Source organism: Indicator indicator, chromosome 9 (genome assembly GCF_027791375.1).
Source record: "Indicator indicator isolate 239-I01 chromosome 9, UM_Iind_1.1, whole genome shotgun sequence".
Classification (NCBI taxonomy): domain Eukaryota; kingdom Metazoa; phylum Chordata; class Aves; order Piciformes; family Indicatoridae; genus Indicator; species Indicator indicator.
The window spans coordinates 26,312,766-26,330,639 of record NC_072018.1 but is presented as its reverse complement, the minus strand read 5'-3'; the positions used below and the strand labels follow the sequence as shown (position 1 = coordinate 26,330,639).

General features: G+C 35.7%; 1 protein-coding gene across 2 annotated transcripts in view; it reads right to left on the bottom strand.

Annotated features, from left to right (window-relative positions):
* NBAS (NBAS subunit of NRZ tethering complex) overlaps positions 1-17,874 on the bottom strand; it is a 143,682-nt gene that overhangs the window by 103,132 nt on the left and 22,676 nt on the right. For both annotated transcript variants that reach the window (XM_054383463.1, XM_054383464.1), the window contains exons 17-25: positions 16,985-17,136; positions 15,708-15,842; positions 15,307-15,385; positions 14,431-14,535; positions 14,050-14,186; positions 3,724-3,807; positions 2,988-3,141; positions 1,499-1,684; positions 417-590 (exon numbers count right to left, since the gene is read on the bottom strand). In XM_054383463.1, coding sequence (XP_054239438.1) covers positions 417-590; positions 1,499-1,684; positions 2,988-3,141; positions 3,724-3,807; positions 14,050-14,186; positions 14,431-14,535; positions 15,307-15,385; positions 15,708-15,842; positions 16,985-17,136 — 1,206 coding nt within the window. The remainder of the gene's footprint in view (positions 1-416; positions 591-1,498; positions 1,685-2,987; positions 3,142-3,723; positions 3,808-14,049; positions 14,187-14,430; positions 14,536-15,306; positions 15,386-15,707; positions 15,843-16,984; positions 17,137-17,874) is intronic.

Sequence of the window (17,874 nt, the reverse complement as noted above, 5' to 3'; positions counted from 1 at the left end):
GGTGAAATGACTTAAAATCTAATGCCAATAAAATTCCTTAGGAAACAAAAAAATATCAGTAAGATCATGAAACTTTCATATGTATTTTTCAAAAGGAAATATGCAGGGAACTTACTTTAAACACATCACCAGAAAATTACTTAAAAGAAGAATCTACAATAATTTTTGTTCTATTAGGTCAAGATTATAATTACAAACTACTGTTTGACAACTTCATCCAGGACAGTTTAGCTGAACCATAACTTAAGCTACAACACTTTTTAATTCATGTTTTCTAAAACATAACAAGTCCTGAATTCAAGAAAGTTAAGATCAGAGACAACCTGATTTAGAAGATGAATTAACCCTGTTTATTAACCTCTTCAGGGCAGGAATTTCCAAAGAAACTAGTAGAATCATCAAGGCTCTATACTTACAGCAGGCTTTGAATTCTGAAATATCTTCAATGGTAGAGTCAGGTCCTCCTTTGCTAATGCTACTAAATATTCTTTAAAAAGTGAATTTGCACGACCAGGGGACTGATTTTCACAGCGGTGGAGAAAAGGAATCACCCACTGATAAACATTCTTCACATATTTTTCATCAGAGGACTGAAAAGCACGAGTGACAGGGAAATAAAGGCCAAATTCAGTTTCATGTTCAAAACAAACCAGAAAACAAAAACTAAAACAGAACATATTTTGATAAATATAACTTCACCTATCACAAACTATAACTACATCCTGACATTTATCACTGTTGCAACAGATGAATACATCACAAAGCACTGAAACAATCCATCATCTTTGTGCTATCCAACAGCTTGGGGGAACCAAGCAGTACAGGGAGTAAAGGCTATTACATAAGGAGAACTTAGCTGTATTCCTCCTGCAATTTCAGTGTAAATGCAAGGCTGGCTTGCTTTGATATTGGAGTAGCACTACTTTCAGTATGCAAGAATGCAAGATAAAAAAACAAATGATGAGTGGTTACATAAATACTAGCAAAATTTTGAAAATCTGAGGAGCTTCAAGGGCGTGAGTATTCTCCTCTGGTGTTTATGCATGCTTTGATTGAATTTCAGAGCCCTGTTCAATCTCCAGGTATTTTTCAATCTTTCCAAGGTTTTTTTTCTGTTCTGAAATGCAATGTGCAGGTTGAACACAAAGAAGGAAAATATGCAATGTTGTTGTATCTCCAGCACCATCAGCAGCTACACTGAAGATCTTCACAACATTAAAAAGCCTCGATTTATTAAGATTTAGTCCTGTGCCTAAGACAAAGAAACAAGTCTTTTGGAAAAGTGAGACATTTTATTTTTTTAAAAAAACAAATAAAGAAAAAACAACCCTGCCACAACAAAAAAGGAACAATACAAACATTGAATTTTTGTATATTATAAGATGAAGGTTCATTAGAAAAAAATCAGCCTTTAACAGTGTCTTTATATACATAGCATCTAGGTAACATGAATTACTGGAAATAAAGGTATACTTACTAATTTATTAAAAATACTTACATTCTTCATCAACAGCCTCAGCTTTTCAATGTCCTTCATCTCTACAAGTTCCTTCAAAGTTAAGGTTCGATCACCATCAGTTTCATAAACTACTGTCTCAAGAGTGATCAGGTTGTCACAAAGCACCTGCAGACCAGGTATATTCCTCTCCATGCCAAGACGAACAAGGGACAGAGCACAGTCCACCTAAAAACCAGGAACAAAACCCTGCTGTACAACTGTTTGAAAAAAGAATAGCTTCAAGTGCCATACCCATGAGTACTGTTCATATATCTATTTTCTTTCCTATTCCTTAAGCAATTCCAAGTTCCTAGAAGTTTTTGTGGCATGTATGTTACTAAATGGACTGCTCTTTTTTGATTTGCAAGGACCAAATACAATGCTTAAATATTAATGGATATGCTATTATAGGTCTTTGACTCAGATGCATCTTAGTGGTCCATGTAATGCTATTCCTTCTGGAGATCACACAGAGATACATCACCTCATCTCACCACACAGAATATGAAGGATTGCTTTTAAACTAAGATAATCAGTTAACTGAAGTTATGCACACTTCTGCATGTAACATGACTTTTCTAGCTGACTATAAATCAATAACTGCATTTTACTTCACAGAAGATAACAATATTTTTTCCTGGTGACTCAAAATGCCTTCATATAAAAGATTCTGTTTCAAATTCAAAGAAACCAATACTGGCTGTATGTTTTCAGTAAGGTAGGAATAAGTCTGGAAGAGTAGAACAAAATTCCATTTATTTATTAGCCATTTAATTGATTCTTGCAAGCTGCTTACTTGAAAGGCTGTTTAAGGTCACAGGGAACTATGATTAAAGAGCCTTGGAGGACTACAAACTTGAAGCATAAAAGAACTCATCCATCAGAACTAACTCATAGTGATATACTTCCAGTCAGCCTCTTTTTAAGGCAACTAAATCAGCCTGAGAAGCAATAAAATACTGGAGCATGTCAGTGATGAACTCCCTTCTTACTTGCAATGCTTATCTTTATCACAGAGTTTAATACATTTTTAAAATAAGAAGAAAATAAGCAAAAATAAGCTGCATGGTAGTCCCACAGGTACCACAACAAACCTGCCAGGAAGCAATCATGACAGCACTACATATTGGCATATGACAGTGACATGTGACTGCCATATCTTGATATATATGACAGAGTATCATGTGGCAGATAATAAAACATGTTTCCTGACACCCTGCACACAACATTCCCTCCCTTAGTTACAAACAGAAAATATCATGGTAACCATTTTTTGTGGACTACAAAAATGCTGCTCTCTGCTATGGTGAGCCAAGTGAAAGGCCTTCCCAATCATTCCTATATTCATTCCATATCGTTCAAAAGTCAGAATGAAGACTAAGACACAGTGTACATTAACGAGGGAAAAGTGTCATTAGTATGTATTAAGACTGTTGAAGAAGGCTGATCAATGAGTCAGTCAACATCATTTCCCCACTGCTATTCTCACCTGCATTGCGTATTTTTCAATTTCTTGTGCTCTGCTCAAATACCAGTCAGTAACGAGATCCACTGAAAGGTCAGTAGTCCTGTACTTCAGTAACTCAGGCTGTGTTTCATACAGAAATTCACCTTCATCTGGTAAAGTTGGCTCAACAACCAGCCTTTAAGGAAGGAAGTGGGAGGAAAAAAAAAAAAGGTAAGTATATGTTTAAGTATATATTTGTTTCTAGTTTTCATATCAGACTTCTTCCCAAATGTCAACCACAGTAAGTGTTCATTTTTGGCAGCAAAGGAACTAGTCAGAAATTCCAAACATGAGACAGATCATGATGGAAAGAATCCTCTACAGTAAAGACACAGTAAATCCAACCTCTGCTTTCCATCTGTTCCTCACCCAGTGAAAGGCAGCTTTGTGATCCATTAATGGTGCTATCATAATGTTATGGCTGACATGTAGCAGGGCAGAGAGAAAGATGATTAAGTCAGTATTTCCAACAGTAACCTCCCCTTTGCTTACATGCATTTACAGAAGTTACTCATCACAATCCCACTGAACATAAATACTGTAACATGAAAGAGTGCTTACTCAGACTGACTAAAAAAAGCTGAAAACACAAGTTAGTGTGCACAAAATAAGAAATGAGTCTTCCTGGGTATTTCCCATATTTTAAGAATTAATAAGTACATTTTTTTATCTGAAATGTATATAAATTAAAACTTTTTTGCTTTTTCAATATACTTACCTGCACTCTGCTTTTTCACACCAGTCTTCTTCACGATGTTTCTGCTCATTCCAAGGAAGAATCTTCAGTGTCCCCTGCTTGTAACTGGCATAACAGAAAAGGGAAGCTTTACACAGTGTTTTTTGTTTCTTGGGTTTTATTTAATTGTGAATACAATGCATATGCAGATATTTCTGTGAATTCATAAGCATGTCATTTAATTACAGTATTGAATCTTTAAGATTTTTTCACTTCTTAATGCAGCTTTACAAGACTGATTCTGCCTGCATGTTATTATCTGTACAAGCACATAGTCTACCTATATCATTAAAAATCCATAGAAAGAAATTAATAGATTTACTTACTGACCACACTTAAAAAAATCCACAAAAAAAAACCACACACAAAAAAAGGAAAAAAACACTACTGCTTCACAGTAACTATTCTGACTTTATATGCTGACACAGAAAACTGAAATGAGTAAAAACCTATGATCCTAATACCTTTAAAAAACAAAACAAAACAAATCTATTGTTCCTCAAATGTTAGCAGAAATCCTTATACTGAAATGAAACGAGATATTCCCTGCTGATCTTCTCAATTAATTTTAATGTTGTTTTCTGACTACAACCTTCCACAGTTAAACATTCTCCAAACACTGAGGTTGAAACAATCAAAAAAAAAAAAAAAGGTTGAAGATGCAGATTAAGAACACCATTACTTCAGCAGTGTAAAACCTGAGAAAACCATGTCAAGCTATGGAGAACAAAAAACTAAGGGGGAAGAAGAAAAACAGATCGTTTCTGGCATTTGTAGAAATAAGAAACAAACCACGTACAAACTGAAACCATTCAAGTTTCAGCATACTGGAACAATAAGCTATTTTAAATCTCATTAATTTTTCCCTGACCCTGATCAAACCCAGCAACAGCAATACTGCTTGGACAGAAAATCCCTATTTATAAATTCACAACTGACATAATCTTCTCATCCATTGCACAGCAGCACCATAACTCAGTATCTTAAGAAGAAACCCAATTCCAACACACAAATCAATTTCCTAAGATCTAAGAGTCAAAACAACAAACTAAAAATCAGTAACTATCTCACTGAGCAACAGCTACACACATTTAACAAAGGTAGGCATGTCCATATTGACAATCCTGCCCTCCATACCCACACATTTCTCCAAGATCAGACATTCTTTCTTTCCCTTCTCTAAGAACTAACTGTAATCCTAACCCTCCAAATCAAATATGCCAGCAATAAATTAACAGAGACATATTTGCAGTCTATAACAGTCAAAAAGAAATGAAAGGAAAAGATGGGAAACTGTTTCAGCTACACTGTCATCTGTGTTCAATTCCAGTTCAGTTAGACAAAACCCCACAATTATCTTTATAGTTAGGTACCATGTAGTAACATCACCCAAAAAAAATAAAGAAAACTCCTAATTAACATTTATAGTAAGCAACAGGAATAAAGTCACTTTCTCATTTGAGATAGATTCATCATCAGCCCACGCCTATTTGGGATTGCAGGGAGCTGTTTGCTTGCTTAAGTCTATAATAGTGTAATTTATCAATTCATGTTAAATATTAATTAAATTTGGTTTCATAAACTACATTAATACAGTCATATTTCAAACATCATACATGGGAATGTTATTATGGAAGGTTCAGTTTATGAAAGAGTTCTCTATATCAGCTGAAATGTCAACTACCAGAAAAGTCAAAGCATGATTAACATTCCCTTCAAATTATACAATCAAATATGTCTTTATGTTACAATCAATAATACTCTCCTTTTCTATGTTCTATTAAGCCTAAAAAGAAAACTGGACAAAGTTTTATAGCTCAAGACAATTTATTTTCATAGAAAAACTTCTCCATTCACTTCCCAGTAGGCTTAAGAAGACATTCTAGGGAGACTGGTTGATGGTTTTGTTTAGTTTGGGGAGGGTGTTTGCTTTAACATTAACACACCTTCTTACTTGGTTGGGGGGAAAGAAGACAATGAGCTTTTACAGAGCAGAGGACAGACAAGGGTTTTATTCTAGAAGCTGTTTCAAATCATGTTCACAAAACTGTAGCAGAACTACGAGAGAATAGCAGTAAGAGGAGATTTTCAGGTAACAAGTCCAATTTTACATTACACATAGGCTGATTTTTTTTCCCCCAATATTAATGACACATACCAATACCTTAAATCCTGTTCTGCCTCTAGTTATTGTAATGCTAGGATTTTGTTGTTTTACTGTATTAAATAAATATATATTTCAGACAAAGTATAGGTCTGTAAGACTTGACTACATCAAATCTTTTTAACAATTTTTTATCAATAGAGATCAAGGGTATAAAGAGATTCAGTTGCTCTTAGAAGTGGAAGTTAGTAAAGGAGCCTGAGGACTTGGATACTTCCAGAAGCTGAAGAATCACTAAGTCAAGCTGAGAGGAGCTCTCAAACCACATCTTGCCCTTCACTTAGTCTCCTTCCCACAGCTCCACTACTAACAAACAGTACTGCAAAACAAATTCAGCCCCTCCCTATTAGTCTCTTTCTCACTCACCTCTTATTAAGCCAACTTATTGGTTGAGTCACCATCCCTGGAGGTATTTAAAAGATGTGTAGATGTGTCACTAGAGACATGGTTTAGAAAACTGCAGCAGATACCACTTACTGTATTGACTCCAAAAGCAAATTCCTGTTCCAAATAGCCATTTGTGGATTGTTCACAATTCTCTCAAGTAACAGCGTCTTACCTGAGTAAGTCTTCCCCTATCATCTCAATGCCACAGGAGAAACTTCTCAGAAAGTTGCCAATTTTCTTATCTGACCTGAATATTGGGATAAATTTTATGTTTCTTCCCTCCAACTATTCTTAACATAATTGAGCCACCTTCCTGACCGTGATAAACAATTATTAGAGACTAAACAGTTTTATTTTTAGGTGAGTAGGAGTTATCTGTCCAGACTAAAATCAAAAGTACTAGAAAAAAATCCTTCTTTCACAGACTGATACAATCACCTATCTGGTCCTTCTCTCCAACTCATTTCAAAAAACAATCTGTATTTTCCTCTCCCCATCTAAACTAGACATTTTCTTTTTCCTTATTCCTGCAATACAAAACACACTTAGTTTTGCCTTTAAATTCCAACAGCTTCCATTATTTTTTTTAATAAACTTTAAAACAGAATCCTTTCAAATTAACACAAGTCATAGACTAAATACTGACTGAACTGAAACTAAATTCCTCACACTGGCTTATAGGTTCAGCTGAAGGTGAAAGTTTATTACTTAAAAAAAATGCTTGCTGAGAAAGAACTCACTCAGTTTGAGTTTCCAGACTTTGCTCTTTTGACAATTGCTTTACTTCTCCCTTTCCCATCACCTCCAAAATCCATCAAGTGAGGAAACAAAGTGCAACTCAGCCTCTCTCTGCCTACCTTATTCAACAGGGTACAACAGAAGTTGAAAGCTACAGAGATAAGCAATGTGAATGACCAAATTAAAAAGTCTGTGTGGTCATCCCTTCTATAAATGGCAGGGCAAAATGAAGAATCCTAGGAACAAAACAAACAAAAAGGAAACAACAGCAAAAAAACCCAAACCACCAATATGCCCAAATTGACTACAGTTGTTAGTTTTCCTGTTTCACTTAAATAGGAAATGACATGTCACTGTTTTTTACTTCCTACAACACTGTAAACACTGATAAGACTAGCAGGGCCTCATTTTAGATTAACAGCAGCAAATGCTGTTTGACACCATACGTAGCTAAGCTGTTATGTAGCTAATTGTATGATGTAGAAGATAAAACACTTTGTATTTGGGTTCAAAAATACAAGAACTCTTGGAATAGTGTCATGAAAGTCTACTATGTCTAGAGAACATCTAGTTCACAAATATTTGAACCACATATTATACATACTAGAGAAACTTCAGGTAAATATTGCAGCGTGCATGCCTGTACCTATTTTTTTCTCTTCACAAGTGCTGTTGGCCATTTCGCTTTGGGTCAAATCTACCAAGACCAATCTCATGTTTCAGCACAAGATCGTGCAGGCATGAAACCTAGAGCCATCCAGACACATCAGTTCAAGAAGTACTGTAAGCATACTTCAAATGTTTTCCATAAAATCTCATTAACAGACTTTGCCACAAAATACTAAAGATTAGAAGACTCTTCAGTTCCTAGGAAAGAATCTCCATGTAGAGTATTCTTGACTAGAAAACATCTACTCCAACTTTTTTTCCCTTCTCAAAGCAGAAGTTAGGAGTTACATATTTTAAGTCAGGTGTATGGGTAAGCCATGGAAAATTCTTTTAGAAGTATTTTTCACTCTGGCTCGATTGGCCATTTTTAAAGTATTCAGGTTCACCAAAGGAATAATGTGAGAGACAATTTTATATTTGTAATGCAAGCACCAAGAGTCAAGCCACACTCAATAACTATCTTCTCTAAAAAACAAACAGCAAAACCCACACCACTCAGAGCTATTACCTTCCTTCACCTCCTCAATGATGCTAAGAAAAAAAAAAATCACCCCAAACAACCAAAACAACATGTAACTCCCTCCTGATCTTCACATGACTGTATGCAACTGTCCTTATTTTCTCTTGTCATTCTGAAGAGTTTAGAAAAAGTCTATTGGAATTCAGTTGTAAGGACTGCAATAAAACCATCTGAGCAGTATCAAAGTATGGAAGATCCTTGTACCTCAGTTCTTTGTAAAAGCAAAGAAATCATTCAAGGGCTGTATTTACCTCAGCATTATCACAAGATCGTGTTCTTAACTGTCATGTCCTAGCATAGTTGTTTCCCCCCCCTGCTCCACCTCCTCAAATTTCCATTATCAGTAACTCCAGTGACTCATGCAGAAACAAAAAAGCAACAAAACCTTGCAAAAAGTAGCTGTAAAAAGAAAAGCAAGTTGGTTGTGAAAAATTTGAGGCATGAAAAAACCACTGCAGTCTGCAAACTCATAAACATGAATGCAGATGCGATGGAGAAGATGGATACAGACATGGATGCATGTATGCAATGAGGTAGGAATCCCATTTTTCTACCATGTTTTTGTTTACACCATGCTAGATTGATGGTTGGACTCAATTATCTTAGAGGTCTTTTCCAAATGAAATAATACTATGATTCTGTGTGTGCAGCAAATCCATCTGTACTGGTGCACATCAGAATCACAACATATGCCCTGCACATAATATCTAAGCCTAACTGGTTGGAAGTGGTGAATTTAGCTTCCAGAGGCAGCTGGCCCTACATGCAACACAGAGTCTATGCTACTGCATCCAGAATTCACCAGTCTCTCTGCTTATGCAACGTAACTTAATAGTTTTGTTCTAGAAACTGAAATGCCACAGAGGTCAGAGAGGTGCAGGTTAAGTCTGCACTATTATGCAGCAGACACTCACACAAAATTCCAGCTATAGGGACAGATCATTGTAGTCACTACAGTAAGTGGCCTTCTTTTCCAATTAAAATAAACCCTCAGCTGTGCCATACCATAACTTTACACAAGTATTAGTGTGGTAGGGTGTTTCTTTTTTTCCCGAGCCCCTGCTTCTCCCCCCTTGTATCATCTTTTCAACAGTAGAATAAATATGATTGGAGCCCAGTAAATTGACAGATTAGGGAGGTATTCGACTCTGTTTCTCCAAAAAGAGCTGACTTTTCCTGTATTGCTCTTTTCACTCCATTGTTTATATTGGCTTGGCAATTCTTCCTGTTCTTCTCTTTGACAAAAGAAGTCCATGCTATTGTAGTTTCTGTATCCTACTAAACTGCATTTATTCAAACCTGCAGTTTATTTTTCTCTCCAAGGACAGGCTTTCAAAAGAGGAAGGTCTAATTCAGTTTTAAGGTCACAGTCCAATTCCTTCTATTATTAATGGCAGCTATCTGGGTAGTTGTGTTTTGGGTTTTTTTCTTCAAGCATTTCATGCAGCAGGTCTGTCTCCAAGACTCATCTACCTGAGGATTACACATATTTTTCCAATCTTTTCTTTTTTAATTTTGTGCTCATAGAATTCAGACTCCAAGGCAAAAGACAATTCACCCCAACACATTTATGAAACAATATCTTTTTGATAAAAGATGTTCAATTTTAAGAGTAGGTTTGGGATTTTTTTTCTCCTGAGATATTTTGGGAGGAGATGAATCTTTGCTTTTTCTTTTTTTTTTTTTAAATCATGTCTCATTGTATCAAGAAATAGTGTTATAAACATTAATTCTGCATTTGTAAGTTTATGTGTTACATACTAGCACAATCCTGAACATAGCACATTTAAGTGTTGTTCTGTTAGAGGTGAGAAAACTATATATGGAAGATACTGAAGTGCAAAAAAATAAGGTAACATTTCCATCAAACAGTTTTGCTACCTACTCAAAAGATTTCTGAAGAATGTACTCGATACCAATTTTATTTATTAAAATTATCTCAAATTTGTGTTTCGTGATAAGAGGAATACCCTGAACCCTTAAGTATTCTGTTCCCTCTGCTGACACTGGTACACTTAGAAGAATTTATGATTTCTGTATTTTACTGTAGGTACACTGTAAATTATTTCAGACTTCACATTCAAATTACCACTTCCATAATCCCACTATATAGAGATATGGAGGGATTAAAAGTAGGCTACTGCAGTGCCACAGGCAATAATTAAAAACACAGTTCAGAAGAAATCGTTACCGAAAAGCAAAGTTTACTGTTTATGAACCGCTCTCTTTAATTGTGCAGTATTTATCTATTAACAGATAAGAGAGTCAATTGCTTGGAAATTTTCAGATTTTAAAAGCTTCACTAAGTTTTTAGAAGATATTTCTACTCCCACCCCAGTTCATCAGGCAAATGGAATTCATCCAAAACTCTCCAGTAAAATTTCACTTCAAGCCATGACTGAAAACCAGTATTTGAGAAAGTCAAGGAGTAAAAAAAGTAGAAACATAAAAAAGTCAGTATCTTAGAGGAAAGACTTTTACTGCCAGTGTAATGTGCAATATAGCAGACTTATGGCTGGGAAGGGCACCATACATTTGAATTTCTCAACTTCTGAGACTTTAAAATGTGAGCAATGCAACACTCAGATGTAATAAAAAGGATAAGAAAATGCAAAGAAAAGGAAGAAGACTCTGATTATGTATTTAAAATAGCAATAATGTATTCTTTTTTCCCTGAAATGACCTTTAAAAACCAGAGGGCAACAGTCTTAAATATAGACTAAGAACTCTAGCTATTAAAACAAGATTAGAAGGAGCTATCATCTCCTCTGAATACCTAAACTTTTACTATCTTCAATCTAGTTGTCCTAACAGGTAAGTCGGTACATCTGATGGATCTTTGAGAAGGAGCATGAATCCCAATGATGAAGAGGCAGCAGAGATTCAAGACTCATCATTATACAAGAAGCTAAGAAACAATATGAAAAGAAGTAATAAAATACCACAATCACAATTCTGCAAAAAACACACCCCTGACTAATGTCAGCTTATCACAATACCAGTTTGAAGCCAACAGACATACGGAGCCAACAATACCAACAATACACCTTAGTATTTCAGATTCCTTCTCAGCTCTGAGAGTTGTTGAGCTTATATAACTCACAGTGCTTTTTAAGAGTCTCATGAATACATAAATCCTCTGCTCAGACATTACAAACCTCCTCCTGAACAGTTCTGAGAGTGGCCCCTACAGATGACAAGCTACAAAACATGTGCCAAGAGAAAGAGATGCCTACAACTTGAGACTTTTTACAAGAAGCTACAGGGGTTGGGGAGAGTATTTATTTCCTAACAACCTGGCCCAGAAGTCAGAAAAAAAAAAAAGGAAAGTCTAATTCTCCCCCCCACCTCATTTGTTACGCCAACTCTCCCTTGATAAGAATTAAAGTTTTTGTGACACTGACCTGTAAATGCCATGTGCCATAGCAAGAAAAACAACCGTTTATGCCTATAGAATCCACTATCAAAACAACCCTTTCTTTCACTATGTACTTAGAATTTACTATCTGCAGCTGAACTGGAGGCTTCAGTCAAAAAGAAACGGCAATGCAGCCTTTACTCAAACATTTCTTATAGGTAATAAAATTGTTCAGATACAGCACTATGTGCATTCAAGTTGGTGGTGTACAGCAACCATTTCAATGTTTTTGCCTTGGCAATGCCTAGAGGTACCTATGTGTATTGCCTCACCTGTTCCATGCACAAACAAGGCAGCACTTGCTACGCAATCTCAAGTTTTTCCTCAGTCAGATTCCCCTAGAGAAGGGAACTTCAAGAACAGAGAGCAATGTGGTGAATTTCCATAAGGATAAGAGTCAGAGAGCTCCAAATGGGAACCAACCCTATTATTGATTGAAGTGCAGATACACAGACACAATATGGTCAATTCCCAGTAGTACTTTATCCTAAATACAAAGGGCCATACATGAAGATCTAGAAGACAAACTACAGTATTTTTCCCCTCCACCAAAATCTTTTCTGCCTCCTTAGCTGCACACTGCTCATCAGGAGTGCTGCTCAGCCTCCTCAGATAAGGCATCAACCTGGCATTCTTCAAGAAAGGCCACCAGGGCAGGTTGCACTTTTAGCATGGGCATTATCATGCAGTTGGTCCATGTTACTAGCCTCATCACATGCACCATAGCAACCAGTTAGCCTGCTGGTTGGCCTTGAATTGTTAGAAAAATAATGAGCTAAAAGAAATCACAAAAGAGATCTCTCCTTTTTGCAACTGTAAATGGAAAATTCTTCTGATATCCAGCATACATCCTATTTCATAACTGCAGCACTATGGAATTTGAAATGCGAAACCAGATTTAAGCTGTTTCCTAATTCAGAATCCTTCATCATTTGTCTGGAGCCAAAATTCAGGAGGACAGATTGAATCGTTTTCACCCTTACCCCACGACCACTGTAATTAGAAGCTGCGTAAGCTGCAGTGACTAAATCATAATGCTGCAGACATTTCTGCTATAAATTAAAACACTGGGGTATATAGTTTGGCTATGGCCTTCCTTTTGTTCAGAAGTTTATTAATTGCAGTCAGTACTTGAATTTAATATTATATGGGAATGAAATAGTTTTTTAAGTTGCATCATAGCCTTGTTTAATCAGCTAATTTAAAGCAAATTACATCTCTATAATGTGTTCTACAGAGAACTAACTAGCACAGTCATTTAAATCAGATTTCATAACAACTACATATCTACAGAATACTAGTAATTCTAGTCACACAAATAACCCATTCTGTAGTTGTCCAAAGACAACCATTTCGAAAGACATACAGTATTATCTGTTCCTCAACATGAAAAAGCATGAACCTGCACTGCAAAGTTCTGTCTGCCATGGGAATAAAGATTCAAACTATATACATTCACTTTCCAATAGCAGACAAAACTAAGTACTTAACTCATAACTCCATCCTTTTACTACCAGATCAGTAGTTAAACGTTCTTTATTAACTGTCGTTTTCCCTCTAAGCACGTAAGTCAGTTTCTTAAACCACAAACCAACCAGAACAACAAAATGAAAATCACAACAAAGAACAAACAAAACTTCAGAACGGGAAACTGTTTGTGAACACCAAAAAAATGTCACAACCACAGCTAAGAAGATCCTTCTTCCCTCCTTCTTACATTATAAATACGATCCAAACAAAAGTGAACAATCAGAACTTCAAAACTTTTTTCACAATTGAAGCATTTGAAAGAAAAAGTCTAAAAGCACAAAAAATATTTTCAATTTATACACAGAATGTTACATTGTTCAGAAAAACTCTCATGTGAAAGTTTATATGAAATTGACAGTAAGCTAACATTTTATGCTGAAATGAAAGAATAGGGAAGTCTGGGTTTAAAGGTTTTCATAATTTTATCTTTGCAAGCTGCATATGAATCAGTAAGAAGAACAGTAATTTTGAAGTTACTGACTGCTTAAATGCTAAATTAAACTTCAAAACAAATCCAGGAAAACATTATTGCTTCCAGGGAGCTAAATACTGTATCACTGATTTCCTAACGTTGACTGCTATTATAAATCAGTTACAGATTTGTACTTATATCTACAAAAATCTGGGTAGTTTCAGGTCAGAAAAGGACATGCTTCCTTGTATGTGTAATGGAGACAAGAACATTTAAGTTTCCTACTTTCCTGATAGTAACCAAGAGACCAAAAAGTAAAGAAAAAAATGAAGACTGATCAAGTATATGAAAAAAAAAACTGCTCTCTGATTCCTGGTAATAACTAATAATGAATCACTATATACGGAAACTTTTTAGCCTAAAAAAAACAATATATGTTTTTTAGTTAATAACCACTGATGCAACCTTACCAAGCTTCAGGCAACAAGAAAGCATATTCATGGGGTGAAGTAGTCTCTGGAAAATTAGAGAGAATTGCTTGTCTGTGTGGAAGTAAAGCTGATCCATGGAAAGTGAACAAAATTTCCAGGGCTCTGACATTGCTTTCCTAAAAAAGCAAAGCATTAAGTTGCAGAGCTAGACTAATATAGACTGAGAATGAGCAAGAAATATAAACTTACATCATGCAACAAGCATTTAATTTAAAAATGTTCTTACAATCAAATACTCCCTCCACCTCTTAAATTCCCATTTCAATGAAGTTCAAAAGAAAGGGGAAGGAAAGAAATGCATTTCAGTGCAAATAGCAATACCAAATGAAAATTACATTCTAACAAAATAAACATTAATACCCGGGCATAAGTTCTTGCTGAAAGTACAATATTCTGACTTCTGAACTTCTTGAAGAATTCACCATCATAATGCTGTTCAGCTGCAAGAGGCCCTCCAAGAATTTCCTTAAAATTTGGAAGAAAAGAAAAGAAAAAAGAAAAAACAGAAAAAAGCCACTTATAGAACATTGGTTTTCAAGTCTGATTTACAAAAGCCAATCTTACATGTTCCTTTATCTTTGGATGAGTAAGTGTGAGATATATATGGAAAGGCATGCTCTTGTTTTTTATTTCAGTAAAAAAAAAAAGAAACCAAACAGATGCATTTTCAATTGATATTCTAAGACAACTCTCTGCATTATCTTAATTAGAGTTTAGAAAACATAAGTTACAAAGAGATGTGGTAAAAGTCATTATATGACTATTGCCAGCTGCAAAGTTAAAATTAAAAAAAAAATATAGTTTCACTTTCCAAAACCTTTCACTCTGGGAAGCTTATAGAAGAAAGGTTCATTACTTTACATAAACAGATCTTGCTAAAGAGACTGGCAGAGTAAAATACTAGGAATCCTGTACCAACTCTGCATCCCATATTGTCGCATAACTGAATTCCACGCAGTCACAGTATGCACAAAGGAGGTTTCTGCCCAGCTGTACCTCTCAACACTAGAAGGTGGCCATTTGCAATAGTAAAGCAGGAAAAACAGAGTAACTTAAACAGAAATCAACACATTTTTCCAAACTAAGAGACTATACTGTCTCAAAAAGAGTATAAACACTAACACTACAATAAATAACAACAACAAAAAAAGGTATGATGATGTGACAAAAATGTTTAAGGAATACCTATGCATTAAGAACGCAAAAGAACTGTTGCCAGTAATCAAGTTTTCTCACCTCATAGGTTTCAAGGCGATCAAGGTAACTTAATAGCTTCAACCTGCTACGGCAGAGCTCCTTTTGTTCCAGTGTCAGCCTTTGTTCAAAACAGGATTTTTTATGTTTACAATTGGTATTGTACATCATGTGAAGAAAACAGCTGCACATTTGAATTACTTTGTTCACTTGAATATACCAAGAAATTAAGTAAACCAAGAACTCTGACATGGTGTAATGCCAATTAAAGTTTAAACTACTTTCCTATTAGTAATAAACACACATTAATTATCTTCTTGCAACTGTGTACTTATAACAAACCTGTAACTATGAAAAGGGAAAAAAAAAAAAACAGTAACCAAAAAAAGCCCTACCACCAAACAACAACCCACCCAAAAACCACAGCCTAATGCTTCATTTACTTTGAGAAGTTTACTGATAATAGAAGTTCTCGACGCTTCTTGGCTTCTTTTTCCTTTCTGGTATCCATTTCTTCATTTGGTGACAAAAACTCTTCATAGGGAATTTCAATGTCCACCTCCCCTGGTAAGATAAATCTGAAAGACAAAACCACCAATATAATCAATGTTGATTAAAAAAACAAAACAAAACAAAAATGCAAACAAAGATACGATGAACTAAGTTTTGAACAAACACACTTAACACAGCTTTCCATTTATGTCTTAACTAAAGAATCTAAACTTGTACAGAAAAAGATAATACTGAGACTTGCTATTATATAAACCAGCAGATATTCACCAGAGGACAAAAAGAAACATCTTGTTTCAACCCCCTCCCTAAAACAAGCAAACAAAAAAAACCTAAACCACCAACCACATAGCTATGATGATAGCACTGGGACTGGCTGCAGCTCCACAGCATAGAATGGTAACACATTACTGCACAAATTAAAAACAGCCTCTTGTATTTCTACCACCAGGAACTGAATACTGAAGAGACTTGTCTCTGCATGTATTTGCTCACTGACCACTTATTTTGCTTTTTCCCCCCATTTGAACAACAGAAGATCATTACAACAATTAAGACATAAAACAAAATACAATTACAGGGACAGTTGCAGCTTCGAGAAGCAGCAACAGAAACAATCATAGAGAAATAGTGACATCAGAAGTTTTGTATGGTGAAGAAAATGAAGGGAATCCAGAGAACTGAGAATATGCAGTAAATAATACGAACTGAGATTTTACCTATTATAAAAGTAAAATTAGAGTAGGCATCTTTTAGGCAGCTTTAGAATAATTTAACGCCAAACATAACCTTCCTTTAAGTCTTGGAAAAGCATCTTCACATTTTTGTTAGCAATTGATTAAAAAAAACCCCACCAAATTATTAGAAAAGACTTAAGAATCATAGAATCAGTCAGGGTTGGAAGGGACCACAAGGATCATCTAGTTCCAACACCCCTACCATGGGCAGGGACACCTCACACTACACCAGGCTGGCCAGAGCCTCATCCAGCCTGGCCTTAAACACCTCCAGGGATGGGGCCTCAACCACCTCCCTGGACAACCCATTCCAGGCTCTCACCACTCCCATGGTGAAGAACTTCTTCCTCATGTCCAGCCTGAATCTCCCCACTTCCAGCTTTGTTTCATTCCCCTAGTCCTATCACTACCTGATATTCTAAAAAATCCTCTTTAAAAAGAAAGCAAACAAACAGAAAAACTTCTTCCCAAACCTGCCACCATCTTCTCCTTTTCCTATGGCCACAAGAGCCTCCAAGTCTGTGCCTTTCAAGCCATACTGAAGCAGCTTCTTAGCAGCATCCACATTCTCTGGAACTCTTTCCAAGCACTCATGAAGAACCCATGAACGTTTCTTAATTTTGCTCTGTCCAAGACACAGTATTACATCAATCCAACGCAATGAAACCACAGATATAAACTTCTAATGTGTTTCTTTCACTTAGGAAAACATAGAATTAATCTGACAACTGACAAGGTGAACCAAAAGAGGCAAGAAAGCAAAAAATCCCAACCTAAAACATAATTAGAATATACAGTGTAGAAAAAGAAAAAGAAATGCCAAATGTTATAGAACTTTTAGAACAATGGAAACAGAATTTATTATTTGTATTCCCTAATGAGGGTCACTCATCCTTATACTAAACAAAATGTGACAGTTTGGTGCTACAATAAAAAGTTTTTATAAGCCAAGTATAGTCCATGATAGCACTGAAGTCATTTTCATTACCAACATCTTCACATGCCAGCAGGATTGTGTGACAGAAAAAAACCCACACACGGTCACAAAATATTATTGCCCTTATCTGCTGATCTTCATCTGAGATTCCATAACACAAAGAACGGCTACTTGTAAAAAAATCTTATTTGATATTCAATTAATACCTGACTTGGAAAAAAAAAAAAAACAGCAACAAAAACTTAGATGGTATTTCTTGTGATATTAGAGGACTTTACCCTATAACACCACTAGGTCGTGCAGCTTTGACAACACTTGTCTGCTGAGTTTGAAGTCTTTCTTCAAGCCAAAAACCTCCAAGCTTGATTCTACTGAAAAACTCCAGTTACAGGTAGCAGAGCTTACTGCAAATTTTATTATTCAAAT